The sequence below is a fragment of the Perissodus microlepis genome, chromosome 3, assembly GCF_051167445.1.
Source record: "Perissodus microlepis isolate ML-2025 ecotype Zambia chromosome 3, ASM5116744v1, whole genome shotgun sequence".
NCBI classification, from domain to species: domain Eukaryota; kingdom Metazoa; phylum Chordata; class Actinopteri; order Cichliformes; family Cichlidae; genus Perissodus; species Perissodus microlepis.
The window spans coordinates 18,090,310-18,108,436 of record NC_140463.1 but is presented as its reverse complement, the minus strand read 5'-3'; the positions used below and the strand labels follow the sequence as shown (position 1 = coordinate 18,108,436).

Genomic DNA, 18,127 nt, shown 5'->3' with positions numbered 1-18,127 from the left:
AAGGTTTCAGGATATTTGATCCAAATTTCGCTGAACAACAACACAACTGTGAAAGTAAGTACCGACATATCCAATTCAAACCAATTTTATTTATAAAGAACCAAACTGTACAGAACACAAGTTAAAAACAATAGAATAACAAAAAACAGCAAACATAAATAAATAAAAAAACATAATACATAAAAATTAAAACAGCCCTATAAATAAAATCAACTAAAAACAACTAAAAAAAAACCCAAAAAAACCAACAACATCTCACGTGGTGTCACAGGCCAGAGTAAAGAGATGGGTATTCAGGAGTGACTTAAAAACAGGTAGGGAAGAGGCCTGTGTAATCTATAAAGGGAGATCATTCCACACACTGTAAAAACTGTGATTGGGGTTAATTAGAATCTAATAGGAGAGTAATAGTAATTATTACTCAGTAAAAACGTGTATGAGTAGTTTTAATCAAATCTAAGCAAAATTCAACAATTTTGAGATGTTCAGTTATTTAAATTTACACAGTTTTGTTTGGGGTAAATTCAGCAATGGTTTGTTGAGTAGATTTTAAAAAAAATGTTTGAGTACCAAAAAAATTTAAGAAATCTAATAGATTTAACTGATGAAAGCATTTTCATTTTAATCATTGTACACTTCCGCCCATAATCCTTTGTGCCACGTGCAGGACACACGTGCTTCATGAGTGGACATCTCCATTTTGTCAGAGGTAAGACTTCTTAATTTGTTCGAATATAAGACACGGTTTAAACAATAACGTATATCGGTTTTGAGTAAAGGTTTTAAACAGTATGATACGTCAAAATTAGATTAATAATCATCACTGTAATGATAGTATCGTATTTTTACACAAATGGCAGTTAGTTGTCTGCTAGCACAAGGTCACTTTCCAAGCCTTCACGACTGTGTTACTGAACAGCTTTAACTAACCACATGTTTTACCGTATTAAAAAATATCAACGATATATTCCGATGAGTTTTAACGTCTTTCATCCACGTTTAAAAGTTCATGAAAAGGTTTTGCGCTCAGTTGTGAGTGATTTAGTTTAAATCATTTGTGCCGGATTTTGTCAGCCACAGTCAGTTTTTCGAAGCTTTTGTCTCGATGCAGTGGTTTTCAGTTGTGGTTAATGAAGCTAAAGTGGCTCAGTCCAGCGACATAACTGTTTTTTCGCATCATGCTGTCGGAGCCCCGTGACTTTATGGCGTTATTTTTGTGCCACTATTCTGAGCGCATGTAAAAAAAAAGTTTGCAGGTGCAAGTGTTGCATTTTGAGGAGAAATTTATTTTGAGCCGACAAATGCGTCCTCCTTTTCCCCGAATTTGAAGGATGGGTCGGGTGTGTCCTTCGTGGCCTACCATATCCCAGAATTCATAGCGCAGCCCAGCCAAACTCCAGTTTCCAATAATGGCGGCCGCTACTAAGTTTTAAAATTACTCTTACTAATCTTTCTGGGTCACAAAATAAACTTTTAACATATTTTCATGCGAGAATGGTGGTGTGTAAACTTCAAATACCTGCTCGGTTTATCAAGACATCGCATATTTGCAAAAGTGCTCTAACGTTTTGTGTTCGTTTAGAGGCGTTAAGTCAGTGTCAGTGAGTTTATATTTACTGTTAAGAGTAAATATCTCACCAGAAAATTTGTAACCAGAAAATAACAGTAAACATCCTTATATGTTTTGAAATGTGTTAATCTATTGGAATGACTGCATATCAAGTGCTCACATTTGCAATTTTGAAAAAAGGGGGAAGAATTATCTTAAACATCTTTAGTCAGAGATTTTATTACTTTACCTATTACTGTTTATTTCATGTTGTGATCTGTCACCAAATTGCTACAGAAACCAGGGCCTATCCCCTTTTTAATCTAATAAAGAATTTCCTTGTGTTATATAGGAACCTCACCTTTAAAATTTTAGCATTAATTTAAACATGTCTTTAACAATCTGCGTGTGTTTGTGTAAATTTTTTATTTTGGAGACTGCTATTAATGATAATGTTGCTTTCCTTTCAGGCAATGGAAGATCCCTCAACTTGAAGCTTACAAGCATACAACTTGTTGAAGCATACAACTTGGAATTGTCTTTACCTATATAATGTTGACAATACCTTTGTGTTGACTGTCAGCACCCAGGCATGTGCATTAACATCAGCTAATTATCGCACATAATGTTCCATGTGATGATAATTTGATATTTAACAGGGTTTTTTTTAATACTGCCAATTCTCACAGTTTTGTCTTAATAAATGGTCACTTATCTGATGGTAATTTTTGGAATTCTTGCTCATTTTCAGTCACCAAGCAATCCTAGCAATAACATAACCAGAAATCTGGTTATTCAGTGCTTGATGGTGTACCTTGGGGAGTCCATTGATCAACTGATCAAAGAGTACAGTGTAAGTGTTGAAGTAGAAACATTATTCTGTTTTTGTTATTCATATGTGTTTGTGTATGTGTTTGTCAAGTTTCAAATAATTTGAGGCATTATCATGTTTTATTTGTCATTCAGCTACAGGATGTGTCCAGGAAATATTTCATGTGTGCAACTACAGTCAGAAAACCCATGTGTTTGTTGTTTCAGGATGCTGATGAGGATGCTGTGTCACAAGATCTTTCTGAACAGAGGATGAAAATCTACAAAATCAAGGCTGTTGGATCTGAGGAGGATGACATTGGCATTGTGCTGGAGGGTGTGAGAGTTATGCCTGCTCTGGGTAATTTTCCAAGAGCATGCGCAATGCTGGTTGGATTGACATATGCAGTCGATCTTGCCTATCCCAAAGAGCTAAAATACACCTAGGAAGTATTCCAGAAACTTTTCCTTGAACTGGATTGTGCTAAGCTCTCACCAAAAGTGAACAGCCTCAAGAACAAGTTATTGGCTTAAACGAGGACTCTGAAAGAATGAAAGGGAAGTAAGCTCACTGAAAACCTTTGGTTTGTCTTTGTTAGATGCAGCTATCTTTTCAGTTTTCAAGTTAATTTCAACTTATTCATATCTTACCCAAATGACCTGCAATGTGTCAGGCTGTATTTGTGCTCTTCATTTTAATGTTTGTTTTTTATTACCTACAAGTTTCTTAGGAATATTCTGCTTGAAAGGCAACAAATTGGAGGAATCACTAGTGAAGCTTTTCTTTGTTTATAGTGTATGTTACTATAAAACATTAGTTTAAAACAACTTTAAAATTTAACAGAAGTGCAGTCCTGTAGCTGTAGAAATGTTACTTCCTCTTACATGTGTCTTAGATTTTCTCAGGTTAAACATCCAAATTGGGATAAAAGGTTGCTTTACATTATTGATATTCCATGTACATGAGTGAAAAACCTTTGTTCTACAGTTATATTGAGTGATTCCATTTTTTTAAAAGTTTTTGTTAGTCAATCATAAAGTAACAGAGATAAAGGAAACAGTAAAGGATATTCAAATTTCAGGTTCATATTGATATTACAGTCTAATCTAAAGATTCATTTCTTTTTTACAAAATTGGTTTACATTCATGCAGTTCCTTTATGTTGCTGTTGCTCTGTACACAAAGCTGTGTGATAAACTGTTTATGACACTAAAACAAATTTACAGCAGGGGAATGTATTTAGGAGATCAGGAGATTGTTGATAAGAATTCAGTGTATACAAGCAGAAAAATGTTATATTATAAATTACCGTGTTTTATTTTCCACAATAAAACAAATTACTGTTTTGATGTTTTCTTTGTGAAATTGATTCATTTTACTCAGAAAATAAGTTAAATTCATTTGATTTTCTCTTATTATTCAGTCATTATTTTTAAGGTTTATTTGGAAAATTATTGAATCCAATTTGAGTTTTACTGAAAAAACAAAAAAAAATTATTTCTTTGTAATGGCTATTTTAGGAAGTTTTTACTAAACCTTTGCCAGATAGTTAGTAAATTCAAAGTAATTTTTCTCAGAGACTTATTTCATATCAATTATTTTTTTTGTTAAAGTTGGGCAATTTCAACCTTCAGTTTGAGATTTTGTCCCTAAATCCAACACATATTTACAGTTTAATTCTATTAATATCTACTTTTGTTTTCTATTTGAATTTAATTAACATTTTCTCTACATTTTACATAAATCTTTTGAAATTAAAATCTACTTAATTATTTCAAGTGTCACTTTGTTGCCATAACTTTTTTAAGTAACCTCTAGTCACAGTTTTTACAGTGCAGTTTTGTGGACATATTTCTCTATTTACCTCAAGAAATAATGTCAGCATGTAGTTTTGTTTTAGTTTTAGTGTGTGTGGGACAGTCACCAGAGCAGCAGCAGGTACAGCTTACGGTGAGTTCATGAACTAATAAAAACTGCAGTATTTTTTATAATAAATGTTTTTTATGACAAACTAAGAGCTGTGTTTGCAGCCGAGTTTAGAATTTTACATTTAGAGAAATCTATGTAAAACCATGTGACTTGTAAACACTGAAGTTTCAAGTTTAAAAGGTTTGTTTTTCACTTTGTCATGAAGATGATGATGACGTAAGTAGTGTTCATATGTTTGTTGTTGTTTAACCTGCTTAAACTCCACATGACAAACTATGACAGTCTGTGTAAACAAATCATTGTAGTGAGCCTCTGCACACACCACTGAACTTCATGGACCCACTCATACTCTGTATTGCTGAAACCTTTTCTTTATTGGTCCACAGCCATAAACTGACTCCAGTGTAGAGGAGAAAAGCTCTGCTGCCATCTATAGGCTGTATGCTAAGGCGCTTGGAAAGAAAAGCGTCTGGACTTCTTCAAGTTGCTTGAAGACGTTTCACATCTCATCTGAGAAGCTTATTCAGTTCTAAGGGTCAAATGGTGTATAGTCCCAGATTTAAACCTAGATTTAAACCTAAACCTCGCTCCAAAGAGGGACAAAGGACCCCCTGATGATCCTCTACCTAATCACATGAGCCGAGGTGTGAAAATGGAACAAAGTTAGGCCGGTAAGGCTGCGGTGGTTTGGAAATGTGCAGAGGAGGAATATAAGATATACTGGGAAAAGGGTGTAAAATATGGAGGTGGCCGAGAGGTTAAGGCGATGGACTGCTAATCCATTGTGCTCTGCACGCGTGGGTTCGAAGCCCGTCCTCGTCGAGTCCTCTTTCTACTTATCTTAATGCATGTTGTGAGATTGGCTGCCAAAGTAGGCATGATGCAATCCCTCAGCTCTTCTTTGGCTCAGTACTCCCTATAGTTCACCATGTGGTCTTGTTGCACAGGTCATGTTAAAGAGAATTGTCTGCTAATACAATGGCCAAAAGATACTTTGTTTCCAGAATAGTCAGTGCTCCAAACGAACGCATGTGGCTTCCTTTGGCAAATGTTTATTTGCACGTCTCCTCTGAGTACCTTTCAGGTACTGTCAGGTTAACGCTGGCTTTAAACCTCATCAGTGTTTGTCCATCTGAGGTGATTGTCTCCCCTCTTACCTTCACAATACTGGCCAATGGCAGCAAAGAGTCACGCAGCAACGCCCCCAGTCCAGTCTGACATCTCTTTTTCTCCAGAAGCAGCTGAAAGGTGCTTCCACAAACGGTGACAGTCTCCCACCATAATGTGTAGTGCCCAGACTAGAGTTGGTCCTTAATGTCTCGTATGCGCAGTGATTCTACCACGGGGTCTTGTTGTCGTTGGCATGCCCAGAAACCCATGCAGGCGAGGTGTCCTTTTTAGATCCGCCGGAGTTAAAGGTCCATATGACAAGATGAAGCTACAATCCCCAACCGACAAAGGGGAATTAGCTCAAATGGGAGAGCGCTCGCTTCGCATGCGAGAGGTAGCGGGATCGATACCCGCATTCTCCAGGGACCCTTTGCACATCCCTGAGCAGCCCACCCGCGTGCTCTGTAGCCAAACCATTGGTTTTGTCACATTATGTCTACGACTTTACTCATTATACTCATTTTTCAAGGCTTTGTGTCATCACTTCAGGGAAGCATTCAAAGGAAAAGGAAGGAAAAGAAAAAGTAATGTTGTCGTGTAAATAAGAATGCTAGGGGTGCTAGACCAATGGCAAAGGAAAAGCCTTATAGTGAGTTCAAGGTGAGCCTTGACACTAAGCATGGAGAAAGGGACTTGTACCAATTGGTATGGCAGAGAGATGAAGCTGGAAAGGATGGACAGCAGTTTAAAGTCATTAAGGGTGGAAATGGTAATGTGCTAACAAGGGAAGGAGTACTTTGAAGGGAAGATGTGGGTGGAGACCAAATAAAGGGGTGATTTGTGACACCAGGATAGCAGCAGGTGTGAAAGGCAAGCTTTACAGGACAGTGGTGAGAACTGCTCTGATGTATTGTTTTATGACTGTGGCACGGAGGAAAAGACGAGAGGCCGAGATGGAGTTGTCAGAGTTGAAGATGGTAAGTTTTTTTATGTTGGGAGTGTCCAGGATGGAAAAAGATTAGAACTGACTATGTCAGAGGGACAGCTGGGGTTGAGCGGTTTGGAGACAAAATTAGACCGGTAAGGCTGCGGTGGTTTGGAAATGGGCAGAGGAGGAATATAAGATATACTGGGAAAAGGGTGTAAAATATGGAGCTGCTAGGCAGGAGGAAAAGAAAAATACGGAAGAGAAAGTTCATGGATCTAGTTGAGGAGGACATGAAGAGGGCTGCTGTGACAGAGGAGAATGCTAGGGGCAGGGTGAGATGGAGGCAGATGATCCACTCTGGCAACCCCCAAGAAGAACAGACTCAAAGAAGAAGCCAGCATCACTCCAGGCTTCTACCAAAGTGTTACGCAGCCCCTCGTCGGGGATCTGGAGTAGATTTCCCTGCGTCGATACACTAGCGCTCAGCTCGCATTTTGTCCATCCAGACTACATGGTCACAGAATAAATTCCCAATTCTGCTGGCAAAAAAACCACGGCAAGGAGATGAGGTGGCCGAGTGGTTAAGGCGATGGACTGCTAATCCATTGTGCTCTGCACGCGTGGGTTCGAATCCCATCCTCGTCGAGACCTCTTTCTACTTACAGTTTTTCTCAGTCGCTTTGGTGCGTTTCTCAGATCAGAATTGAAATTCTCATAACTATTAGTTCAACCTCCACAACACTCAGTCATTTGTGCACATCATAGTAGCAATTTCTCCTCTCTCTGAACAAACTGCAAATGATTTTGGACATGAATCAGTTGCTTCCATACATTTCCCTGCTGCTTTCTGACATTTCCATTTGCTTATGTCATGTCAGTCAAAAGTAATCATACCTATGGATGCTGAATAGTCGTTCCCAATAAAACTAATAGTCATACATCCATTGCTTGAGTCATCACACACAAAATTGTTGAACTAGTTATCACATGCCAAATATTGGCCATCTTTCAAGCAAATCCTATACCTTTCTGTATCATTTTTCCTGGAAATGTCTCCGAAATTGAACAATTGATCTCAGGTGAATCACAGCTGTCACTCATGAGGCGGCGTGTGAAAGTTTAGTTGTAACCAATGACAAACAACTTGTTCACTGTCAATTATGGATGAATCCTGTGAATCCCCAATTGGCAAGCATATATAAACTGCGCAGGAGCTAGTGTGTACCATTTCTACACTTCTGTGACACAAAATGGAAGGTCAGCACCGTGGAAGAGGGGTGAGGATGCGGGGAGGAAGGGGAAGGGGAAGAGGGAGAAGAGGCAGATATAGGCGGATTCCTAATGAAATAAGGGCTACAATTGTGGACCATGTTGTCAATCACGGCCTCACCATGGAGGAGGCTGGTCGAAGGGTGCAACCCAATATTGGAAGAACTACTGTCAGTTCAATCATCCAAACATTCCGTAGGGAAAACAGGTATGCAAACAGTAATACACTGTACTGTACTGTGCCATCTCAGACACATCACATGTTACTGTACTGTATTTGCAATTTCACAAAGAGTTCACTCTGCACCACATAGGATTGTAAGACAACCTCGCGGAGGCGGAAGAGGGCCCCTTTTTACCCCACAGCAAGAAGAAGCCATTTGTGCAATGGTCATTGCAAACAATGCAATAAAGCTGAGAGAAATACAAAGCGCTGTCATAGAGAATCACACGGTATTTGGCAATATTGAATCTGTTTCAATTTCAACAATTGACAGAGTACTCAAGAAAAATGAAATCCACATGAAGCAATTGTATAAGGTGCCATTTGAACGAAACAGTGACAGGGTGAAGGAGATCCGTCACCAGTATGTGCAGGTAAAGCTGGTCTTCTATGTTCTGCACTGCAAACTGTTTTACAGTACTTCGTAGTTTCATGCAGTACACTTGCAATTCCACAGCACATACTCTACAATGTGTTTTACCAAATGCATGCATTACTGTTTGTTACTGTACACAGGCATATTGTGACATTGCATTTCTGTCTCTCTCTCTAAAGCGTGTACTGGAGCTGGAAGCCAGGGAAACACTGCACACATTCATATATGTTGATGAGGCAGGTTTCAATCTGGCCAAAGGCAGAAGGCGTGGAAGAAATCGCATTGGACAGAGGGCAACCACTGAAGTCCCTGGTCAGCGCGGAGGGAATATTACCATGTGTGCAGCCATCTCAGACAACGGCGTCCTCACCCATATCCCCCTTCTTGGTCCATACAATACCCAACATCTCCTGACATTTTTAGACACTCTTTACAGGGACCTAGTCCCTGAGAATGAGAGAGGTGGAGGCCAACTCAGCAAGTATGTTGTTGTCTGGGATAATGTCCGTTTTCACCACTCCCATCAGGTCAGAGAGTGGTTTGCAGCACATGACAGACTTCTGGTTGAATATCTCCCTCCATATTCCCCATTCCTTAATCCAATAGAGGAGTTTTTCTCTGCCTGGAGGTGGAAAGTTTATGACCGGCATCCACATGAGCAAATGGCCCTGCTAGCAGCCATGGATGCAGCATGTGACGACATCACAGCAGGGTCCTGCAGAGGATGGATTCGCCACTCCAGGAGATACTTTCCTCGCTGCATTGCGAGGGATAACATCTGTTGTGATGTAGATGAAAATATGTGGCCAGACAGACAGGAACGTCTGGATGTGCCAGAATGATTTACTGTACTGTTACATGTGCTGTTTATTGTTCACATTAGTGCACAGCTCTACCAAATGGGTGATTTTATGTTTACATGTATTCTACAGTGAACAAGTGACTGTAGCATATTTTTCTTTTGCACAATTCTGTAGGATTACAAACACTTCTACACAATGGAAATGTGAAACGTACGTATTCAGTGTCTCAGTTACTCCCATAACATCTACAGTGACTTTACTGCACATTTCAGATGGCTGTACAGGTAGGCCATAGTGCTGTCGTCAGCATTTTCAGGTGTCACCAATTGTTTTTGCAATGGGAAACACTGAAATTATAAACTGTCATAGTGGAAACATGACAATGCCATTTGACTATCTTGTTCATAAAGATGGTGTCAAGACTTTTCATTTTGATGGCACTGACAGTTTCATTGACATGGATACTTGCTTTTGAGGTATGGATAATCAATTCTGTGCATGTGACGTGCTTTTGCAGGCTATCCACTAGGTTTTGCAGTTTGCACTAATTGTTTTGGGAAATGCACTAACTGCTGTGCAAATGTTAATGGTGTTCTGAGGAACGCACCAAAGCGACTGAGAAAAACTGTAATGAAGAGTTGCATATTGGCCTTATTGCACATGCATTTGGTGGAGCTTCCATTTCACAGCATGAAATCCTGGGAACAGATTATTTAAATGAGTTACACAAATGTGATTTATTGTAACCGAACTATTCTGTTTCAAGTATGGAATGATTGTAAAGCATGCATCTTTAATTACAAGAATTGGGAGCTAGAGTTTGAATGTATTTTGTATTTTATCTAATCCACACAGGGTCAAAAGTATAAATAAATCATCACTAATACTTGGATAAATGTCCCTTAGTAAGTTCCACCTGAACTGGATGTTTTTGGTTGCCATCAACAAGCTTCTAACATAATTCTGGCTGATATCTGACCACTTCTCACGACACAATTTGTAGAATTTATTTAAATTGGTTGGTATAACTTTCAAGTCAACAAATATTCAACAGGGTTGGGGTCGGGGCTTTGGGAAGCCTATTCCAGAATCTTAATGTTAGCCTACTTTATCCATTACAAAGACAGTTTTAATGTGAGTTTGGGAACATCACGGTTGTGTCCAAGTTTATAGCCGTTGACTTGACGAGAAGTTGAAGAATTTAGAGCTAGTCCTCCTTCTTCATTATTCCAACCACTCTGTGTAGTGTACCAGCACCACTGGCAGCAAAACAGCCCCAGAGCATGATGCTGCCACCACTATGCTTCACAGCAGGTTCAGTGTTCCTAGGTTTGAAAACTTCACCATTGTCCTTCCAAACATACCTCAAGTCATTTTGCCGAAACAGCATAATCTTTGTTTCATCTGATTATAAAACTTTTGGTTTGGTTTGTTCATGTGGGCAGCTGCATATCAAGCTTCAAGGTGCTGACTTTGCAGCAGCAGCCTCTTTGTTGATCGGGCAGATTTATGTTCAGCTTGTTGCAGTTGTGTTTTTGCTCATGTGATTTTAAATTAGGGTTATATAGGGTTATATTTATCTTTTTGATATGTGAAATAAAATGTTCATGTTTTTTTAACATGACATTAAGCAGTGACAGTTTATTTCAGTGTGATGATACTCACTCGATATTCTAATATTCTCATTATTAATCTATTTTAATTTATCAAATGCAACAAGAGAAAGCATAAAACAACTTCTCACAAGTGGAGCTTTTTTTCCCCAATGCTTGGTTTTTCTTTCATTGGAAGATCAAAAAGCGTGACAAAGTTTAGTATTTAGGAACAAGTCAGAGCTCACAGTCAGACTCACTGAGCAAAGTGGCAGCAGCACATCTAACCAGCCTGGAAGCAGCATTTACATGTATGTATATCTATGGTTTCTGGTTCACTGGTTCACACTTAGATAAAGGATCTAATGACTGAAGATGATTTACTATGCTGATGTTTGTTCTTCAGATAGTTAAGGGATGTTTTTGAGTTATCAGAGGTACAGGACTACACTTGTGATTGCTCATAGCACAGTCTGTTTATTTATGTATAATAAGTTAGAAGAAATAGTCAAAGCTAGCTCGAATAACCTGCTGAAAACTCTCCAATCCTTTTCCTTCACACGCGACAGATACATTTATCAAAATTACATCATTTGACATCAAAATACATATTCAGACATTGAAATCTGAGTAGTTATTTTTAAATACCAAAGATTTCCAACAAACATGGCTTTAACGTTACAGTATGCTTGTATGCTTGGCCTCGTTTTTTTTAAACGTAAGTGCAGAAAGTTCAGAAGAGTTCATGTTTATAGTTTGTTTTAGATTTGAATACAGACAGAGTCTCTTTCTCTCCTCTTTGCTGTACGTCCCTGTTGTTATTGGGCTCCACCCGCCTGTGGAGGGGAACCTTCGCTGTCTTCATCCCAAGACGAGGACGTGAACCCAGCAGGAGCGGAGATAGAATGGGGTGCCGTGGTGTGGCCGAGCCCCTGATAGCGCCCACTTGACGAAGGGGAGGTGGGCATCGACGTGGCTGCCACGGCGATGGGGTCCTGCGAGGTGGCTGCGAGGAGGCCGGTGTGCTCAGTGTGCTCGGGTCGAGCCACAGCACCGAAATACATCTTGTTGGGACGACCCAGGAACGTCCGGCCTGAGAGGGGAGGGAGGAAACAAACATGAAACAGCTGCAATGTCTTTTTTCCCTTTTTCTACACTCAAAATTAAGAACATCTAAAACAGAGAGAGCAGTAGCACCAAAGCAGTTTAGCCCCATTTCCAATCACTGATGTGTTCCTCAACAAACTGCTTCAGTGTCATTTCCACATACTGTGATGATTTCTGAGTCAGACACTCACCAACATGGCGGACCTGCTCACTGACATCAGCTCTGATATCAGAGAAATCCCACATGGCCAAAAAGCTGTCAAAACACGACCCCTCCTCTGCTTCCTGATGGACGGAAACAGATAGATAGATAGATAGATAGATAGATAGATAGATAGATAGATAGATAGATAGACAGATAGACAGATAGATAGATAGATAGATAGATAATAAGGTTACCTGTACATAGGGCTTGTAGGTGAAGGTATAGTGGTGAGCGATGGCAGCCAGAAACATCTCTATGCAGATGATGAAGTCCTATATGAGTTAAAAACTCAATTACCTTTCAGAATAGAAACAGCAGCGTAAAATGTGTTTAACTGTTTTTAAAAAAAATAGATTTCCTTTTTTTGTGCCTTGTGTTTTTGTGTGCCTCTTGCAGTCATTTCACCTTAAGAAGTCAGTTTTTCTGATGTTTCATCCTGTTTCATTTTAGCTGTTCCATCAATTCATGCAGAAAGACCAGAAATATATACAAATTTATACTGAATGGTTTACTTTTCCATCATCTTTTGTGTTTGTTTGATTCCAGATGTGAGAGTCAGAGTTCTGTCTGATATCAGGCAGCTTTTCTGTCATATTTCAAGGATGTACCTGTTTAAATCCCTCCCTGCTGCTCAGTCTTCTTCTTCTTCTTCCTGGACCCTCAAATTTATCAGTGTACCTTACTGTTTTCACAAAGTGCTATAGGAAACACTGCACTGCTGCTGAGTGTGATCCTAATATCACACTAATGATGTTTACAGTACTTCATTTCACCTAATGTCTCCATATTATTTTGTGACTTTGCTTCTGTTTTTGGTGTGATACTTCATTTTTTGCATTTTTAGTTCGACTCCTTGATGTTTGGGCTATTGTTGGTTTCTTCTGCAGCACCCATCAGCAAGTGTCATTAAAGTCCTCTTTTTATTCTGCTACTCAGTTTTCATGCTTTATCTGAACACTGTGGCATTTATTTTCATCACTTTTACTGTTTTTAGTTCATTTGTCTTCTAATCTGTACAGAAAGCTGAACGTTGCTAAATTTTAATCTCTGCTAAAAGTCCAGGAAATCTCACCTGTTATCTAAACATGAAGACAAATAAATCAAAGGTCAGCTGACTGTGATGCAGCAGTATGATCTGTACCTGCAGACCAGTAGCCACAGCCTCCACGCTGTCCCAGTCCCAGGTGTGTTTGTCAGAGATCACACCAACTTTCACCAGCAGTGCTATTAAAACCGCCTGCCTGGAGACAAAATGAATGTATCAGCACTGCCTCTGTTTAAAGGGAAAAATGAAACGGCTCAAAACCCAAAGCTATTACAATCACACTCCCATCCTTACCAGAAGGAGACGAACACGACCAGTTTGACACAGAGGAACTTCCCCACAGGCCTGATGGGCATCAGCTCCTCCCTGAGAGCTCGATAGAGCAACACCAGACAATACATGGCAAACTGCAGCGAAAGAAACAAAAATATAATTTTGGAATTTCACTTGATCTCTTTCTCACAGAAATCATAGATTTTAAATTTAGTATTAACTGAGATAACCTAAAAAAAAAAGCCTCAGCAGACCAGTTTTCACTTTTTCTGAAGGATACTGGCTTAAAAAAAACTGTGTAAAGGTAAACAGGGTTCAGATAAGTTTCGGGCTGGGGGCTAATGTTTGTACTACATGCTCTGATGTAATGCAGTCTCATACCAGATGTTCAAATACAAAAAAAACCCAAAATAATCCAGATGTAACCAGGTGTGCTAACAACCAGAAACAGGGGTATTTGACACACTGGGAATGTGAAACTGCTGCTCTGTGATGATGACGCTGAGTCTTTACCAGCTGTGATATGTTGTTGATTATGACCAGGTAGGACCAGGCGTTTCTGAAGCTGAAGTTTGCTTCATCATAAACCCCACAGAGCTGACAGATGCTGCACACAAAAGCAATCAGTCACTTTAGCAGGTCACAAACTTCACTGTTTTTTTCAGTTTGCTCTCAGATTACAAAACATATGAAAACATCTACACTTTCCCAAACTGAGGTAGAAAAATAAAGAAAATGGTGTACAGTACTCTACTGTTCCATGTGGATATCGCTGTGAATACATACGTGGGAAAAACAAGTTACTGCAAATTTTTACAGTAGAAAAAACGGCTTTTATTTTAATCTTCAGTCAAGTCAGAGGTGATTTTCATTCTGCTGTTTTTTAAATATTACTGGTGTTAGTTGATTTTGAACATTTCTTTCTAGTTCAAGTAAAAATATCAAGACAGTGATGTTTATAAAATAATATATAATGAAAACATTTTGTTTCACTTATAAATCAAAACTGTTGAATGAGGTTTGAATAAAAATGTCATGGTTGCTAACAGCAGGATTCTGTACAGCCTTAACAAGCAGAAGATCAGTGAAAACGCAGTAAAGGCAGTAACTTCCTCTTAGGCTCATGTGATGAGCACAGCTCTGAGTAAAGGTCTGTTTGGACCACAGGAGTGTTTTAGGTGATAAAATGGGCCACGGCTGCTCTAAGTAGGTTAGCAGTGATTGAATTATCACACTAAACACAAGGAGAGGTTTCATCCTGCATTACTAATCATGTTGGAAAAAATAGATATATTTCAACAGCTAACAGAAAGACTACAGCCAATAGCTGGAATCAACATCAAGTATTACTGCTACAGTTACAAACATTAGGCTATAAAACATTACAGTTATAGCATGAAACTCACAGCGCTATCACTGTGGTAACTGGTCTGACCACAGTGTACTGCAGGACTCCCAGCTTACACCTGAACAGCAGCACCCTGACAGAGAGAGAAAAAAACTTAACATGCATCCATTCATCACACACTTTGAACTCCCTCTCTGTGACCTCCCTCTTCTTACTCTCCCATGGGCCATGGTGGGCAGCAGCACAGCGGGGGCAGATGTGGCTGCTGCTGCTGGACCTCCAGCATGAGCACCAGGCTGGGGTACTGGTTACTCAGGAAGTTCAGCAGGAAAACCAGGAAGTTGTAAATGACGTAGGCCTCGTAGCACTCCCTGCACGTGTCCACGTAGATGGCCAGGTTGGGATATCGCAGGGCCAGCCACTGAAAGACGTTCAACAAGCAGAAATCATAAAGGTCACATGAGGGAAAGAATTTAATGAATTTCATTAAGTGTAAAAGAGTTATAAACACGGCAAAGGAAGAAAATACTGAAGGGTCTGTGTCGCTGGATGTCTGTGTTCGTTTGTGTGTAACAATGACTCACACTGTCCAAACTGTAGATCGGCACCATCCACAGTATCCTGTTGAAAAGAGACAGAGAGGGTCCTAAATGGACTGGTTGGACTGGTAAACAACAAGTTTACCCAATTATGCAGCAAGTTATCATTCTATGACCCTCAGGGTAAAAATGAATTGTTACCATGTTGATATCCAGTGTCACTAACAGTTCATCCAAAAGGTTTATGCTTGCTTTTTGTTGAGTATAATTCTAGTATTTTATTAGTGTGTGCATTTACACCTGTACAGTTTATGGATGCACCATGCTAACAAAGCAAGCTAACTTTAGCTCATAAGTTAGCACTCCACTAAACATCACACAGCCACTTATAGTCCCAAAAACAACATGGCGACAACCATAATGCTAAAGTTAACGCTTCAGAACAAGAGTTTAAAAAATAGTGGGTGAAGTCAAAGTCATTTTTTTTCAAACTCCTGTTTGACTAAAAAAAAATTTAATATAGTGTGGAGCAAGTAATTATAATTTATCTTGCTGTAATCATCCCTGCTGCTCACATTGGCCTTTCTGAAGTGTTCCCAGCGTAACAGATGGAGGAAAACATCCTCAGAGCTTCTCCGGTGAAGCTAATTTTAGACTTTTCAAATTAGATTAAATTTAATAGCTACCAACAAGAGTAGGCTTTTAGGCACAAAATACCCACTTTCTGCTTTTTCCTTCAACTTCAGCATCCAGCTTAAAATCTGCAGCTTATTTCATTTTTACACCTGACGCCTCGTAGCTGACGTCAAATACAACAGTCCTAAAGTCAGACTCTATCAGACCTGCTTCAGTGTATGTGTGGAGACATTTAGAGTGTTTGAAGACAGAACTGAAGTGTGTGTGTGTGTGTGTTTACCTGATGATGGGCTTCTGCAGCTCAGGCTGTGTGTAGTGCACCATGTGCTGCAGGATCCCCCACAGCGAGATCGGGATGGTCAGAAACACAAAGACGCCAGCGATGAACCAGGCTTTACTGTGAGTGCCGACCTGCACGCAGACACAGACCGCAGGCTTTAAAGTGTATCCAACATCCTTCCTGCAACATCACAGTTAGTCACTGCAGGACTGTTGTGTTTTTTTGTGCAGTGAGAACACTGCATAAATAAAACTCCACCTTTTTTATGCATTAAAGATAAAAAACAGATAAACTACTAATGATGAGTCCATCTTTTATATACAGTCTGCTTATTACAGCATGAACAGGGGGCTATGAGATCATGCGACTATGTTTGGTCCACAGATGAGCACAGGACGAGGTGTCAGTACTTTGTCCTTCTGCAGCTCCCAGATGCAGAGCGGCAGCACGGCGACCAGCAGGAGGGCATAAAGCACCAGAACCAGCGGGCGGATCCACCTCCTCCACTCTGCACATGTACACGGCATGACGGCAGCTTCACCCTCAACGCGGACTACAGGCACGCATCCTAAACCACAGACCACAGGCAGGTTGTTAAGGCGGAGACATTAAAATTGCTGCAGCATGTGTAATTAACCCGTTCATTTCATTACACACTCTTCATTTGACCTGAAAATCACAATTTTGTGCAAATGATTGCATAAAAATCTTAGCAAACTGCACAAAAAGAGCACCGATTTAATTTATGATGGCATTTGTCTGGATTAATAATGACAAAAGGATGTGTAATTTGACTTGTGCTTACTTAACAACTTAACATTCTGCAAGCTGGCATTGATTCAAACCAGGTAAACAGACATTTCTGCAGAATATCTCTGTGAAAAACCCTCCACACAATCTTTCAAATGTGAAAACACACATTTGAAAGTATGGACACACTTGTTACAGACACAACTTTTATGTTATGGCAGTTGGAGTTTTTAGTATTTAAAACACCTGTTAATTAGCCCATAAACAAACTAAAGTATGACACTAGTGCTGAGCGAAGAAAACTGCCTTATATTTATTTATTCTGTCAGTAAAAGCCAATAAAATATCAATAAAACTTTGTAAAACGCAACCTTGGACTTAAAATCTCCACTAACTGCATAAAAAGTTTGTATTTTGCCAAATTAGAAATGATAGAATACATTAAAAAAAAATCTAACTTATGTCTAAATAAGTAAAAAGTAATTATTTATGGGTCCTACTCTTGAAGTTAGACTGATTTATAGCACTAAAACTCAAATAAACTGAAATCTGTGGGTAATATTTTGGTAAACAGTGTACTATGTGATCCCTATTATACCAAAAAACACATAAGTTTAATATCTTAAGGGCTCTAGGGACCACCACTGTATCCATCCATATTAATTAGGTATATTAGCCTTAAACGTGTTAAAATGACCGCTGGGGTTAAAGCATCCCTCTTCGCGGACATGTAGCCTCTTAAAGGCGTATTACAGCTTTAAAATGTCGTAAAAATCTTAAATGTCCAGCGTGTAATGAGGTCAGTACACGGTGTATTCTTCAGGCATCACCACCTTTATCCGCTGATCAGTTAAAAGGCTGCTGGTTTGATACAATAGATTTAAACCGAACTGTTAAAAGAAGAAAATGTGGACCGTTACGGCGGAAGACGTTCACTCAGAGCGACGGTTGGCCTGCTTTCATCCTCACTCCGGTCTCTGTTACCAGGCAACGCATCCTTCCTCCGCCCAACCACACACTGCAAAATGAAGCCCAGCTGATCCCCTTTGATGTTTTCAGTAGACCCCAGATCACTGTCAGACCACCGGACTGATCCGGATCGATCGACCACACACACCGATGTCCGTGTTCGCCCTTTCCCGTGTTTACGCGCCCACGTCATAGGCTGGGACCTCACCCAGCTCCCCGCTGTCCGTCAGTCACGTGGTCAGCGGAAAAGCGCCACAAACAGGGCGTGAACTTTCAAATTAAATTACCTCTGCTCAAGGACATGTTTTTCGTAATGTATGGAAGCTCGTTGACGCCAATAAAAAAATACTTCTTAAAATAATTTTAGACTTAAACAATATTGTAA

General features: G+C 39.7%; 1 protein-coding gene and 2 non-coding genes across 6 annotated transcripts; 2 read left to right on the top strand and 1 right to left on the bottom strand.

Annotated features, from left to right (window-relative positions):
* The first annotated feature begins 5,748 nt into the window (after positions 1-5,748).
* trnaa-cgc (transfer RNA alanine (anticodon CGC)) lies at positions 5,749-5,821 on the top strand. The gene has a single exon. It is a non-coding gene; the product is annotated as a tRNA-Ala (tRNA).
* Positions 5,822-6,890: 1,069 nt separating this feature from the next.
* Positions 6,891-6,972, top strand: trnas-gcu (transfer RNA serine (anticodon GCU)). The gene has a single exon. It is a non-coding gene; the product is annotated as a tRNA-Ser (tRNA).
* A 4,069-nt stretch (positions 6,973-11,041) lies between these two features.
* LOC146390297 (transmembrane protein 184C-like) lies at positions 11,042-18,002 on the bottom strand. Of its 4 annotated transcripts, none has more exons than XM_084923356.1 (12): positions 17,665-18,001; positions 16,434-16,591; positions 16,024-16,154; positions 15,153-15,189; positions 14,784-14,989; positions 14,627-14,701; positions 13,734-13,827; positions 13,242-13,354; positions 13,044-13,143; positions 12,097-12,174; positions 11,889-11,982; positions 11,042-11,683 (listed from the first exon to the last, which is right to left on the bottom strand). In XM_084923356.1, exons 2-12 carry the CDS (start codon positions 16,548-16,550, stop codon positions 11,409-11,411), a joined length of 1,320 nt encoding a protein of 439 aa, XP_084779482.1. In that variant the 5' UTR covers positions 16,551-16,591; positions 17,665-18,001; the 3' UTR covers positions 11,042-11,408. The 4 variants fall into 4 exon arrangements, with proteins under 4 accessions (XP_084779482.1, XP_084779481.1, XP_084779480.1 ...); XM_084923355.1 differs by having other exon boundaries at positions 17,688-18,001; XM_084923354.1 differs by having other exon boundaries at positions 17,694-18,001.
* Positions 18,003-18,127: the final 125 nt, after the last annotated feature.

Coding starts and splice junctions, on each gene's coding strand:
- LOC146390297 (XM_084923356.1), bottom strand. CDS start 16,550: ATGCCGTGTACATGTGCAGAGTGGAGGAGGTGGATCCGCCCGCTGGTT. Junction 15,190..16,023: donor CTGCAGAAGCCCATCATCAG/GTAAACACACAC, acceptor TCTTTTCAACAG/GATACTGTGGATGGTGCCGA. Junction 11,983..12,096: donor CCTACAAGCCCTATGTACAG/GTAACCTTATTA, acceptor TCCGTCCATCAG/GAAGCAGAGGAGGGGTCGTG.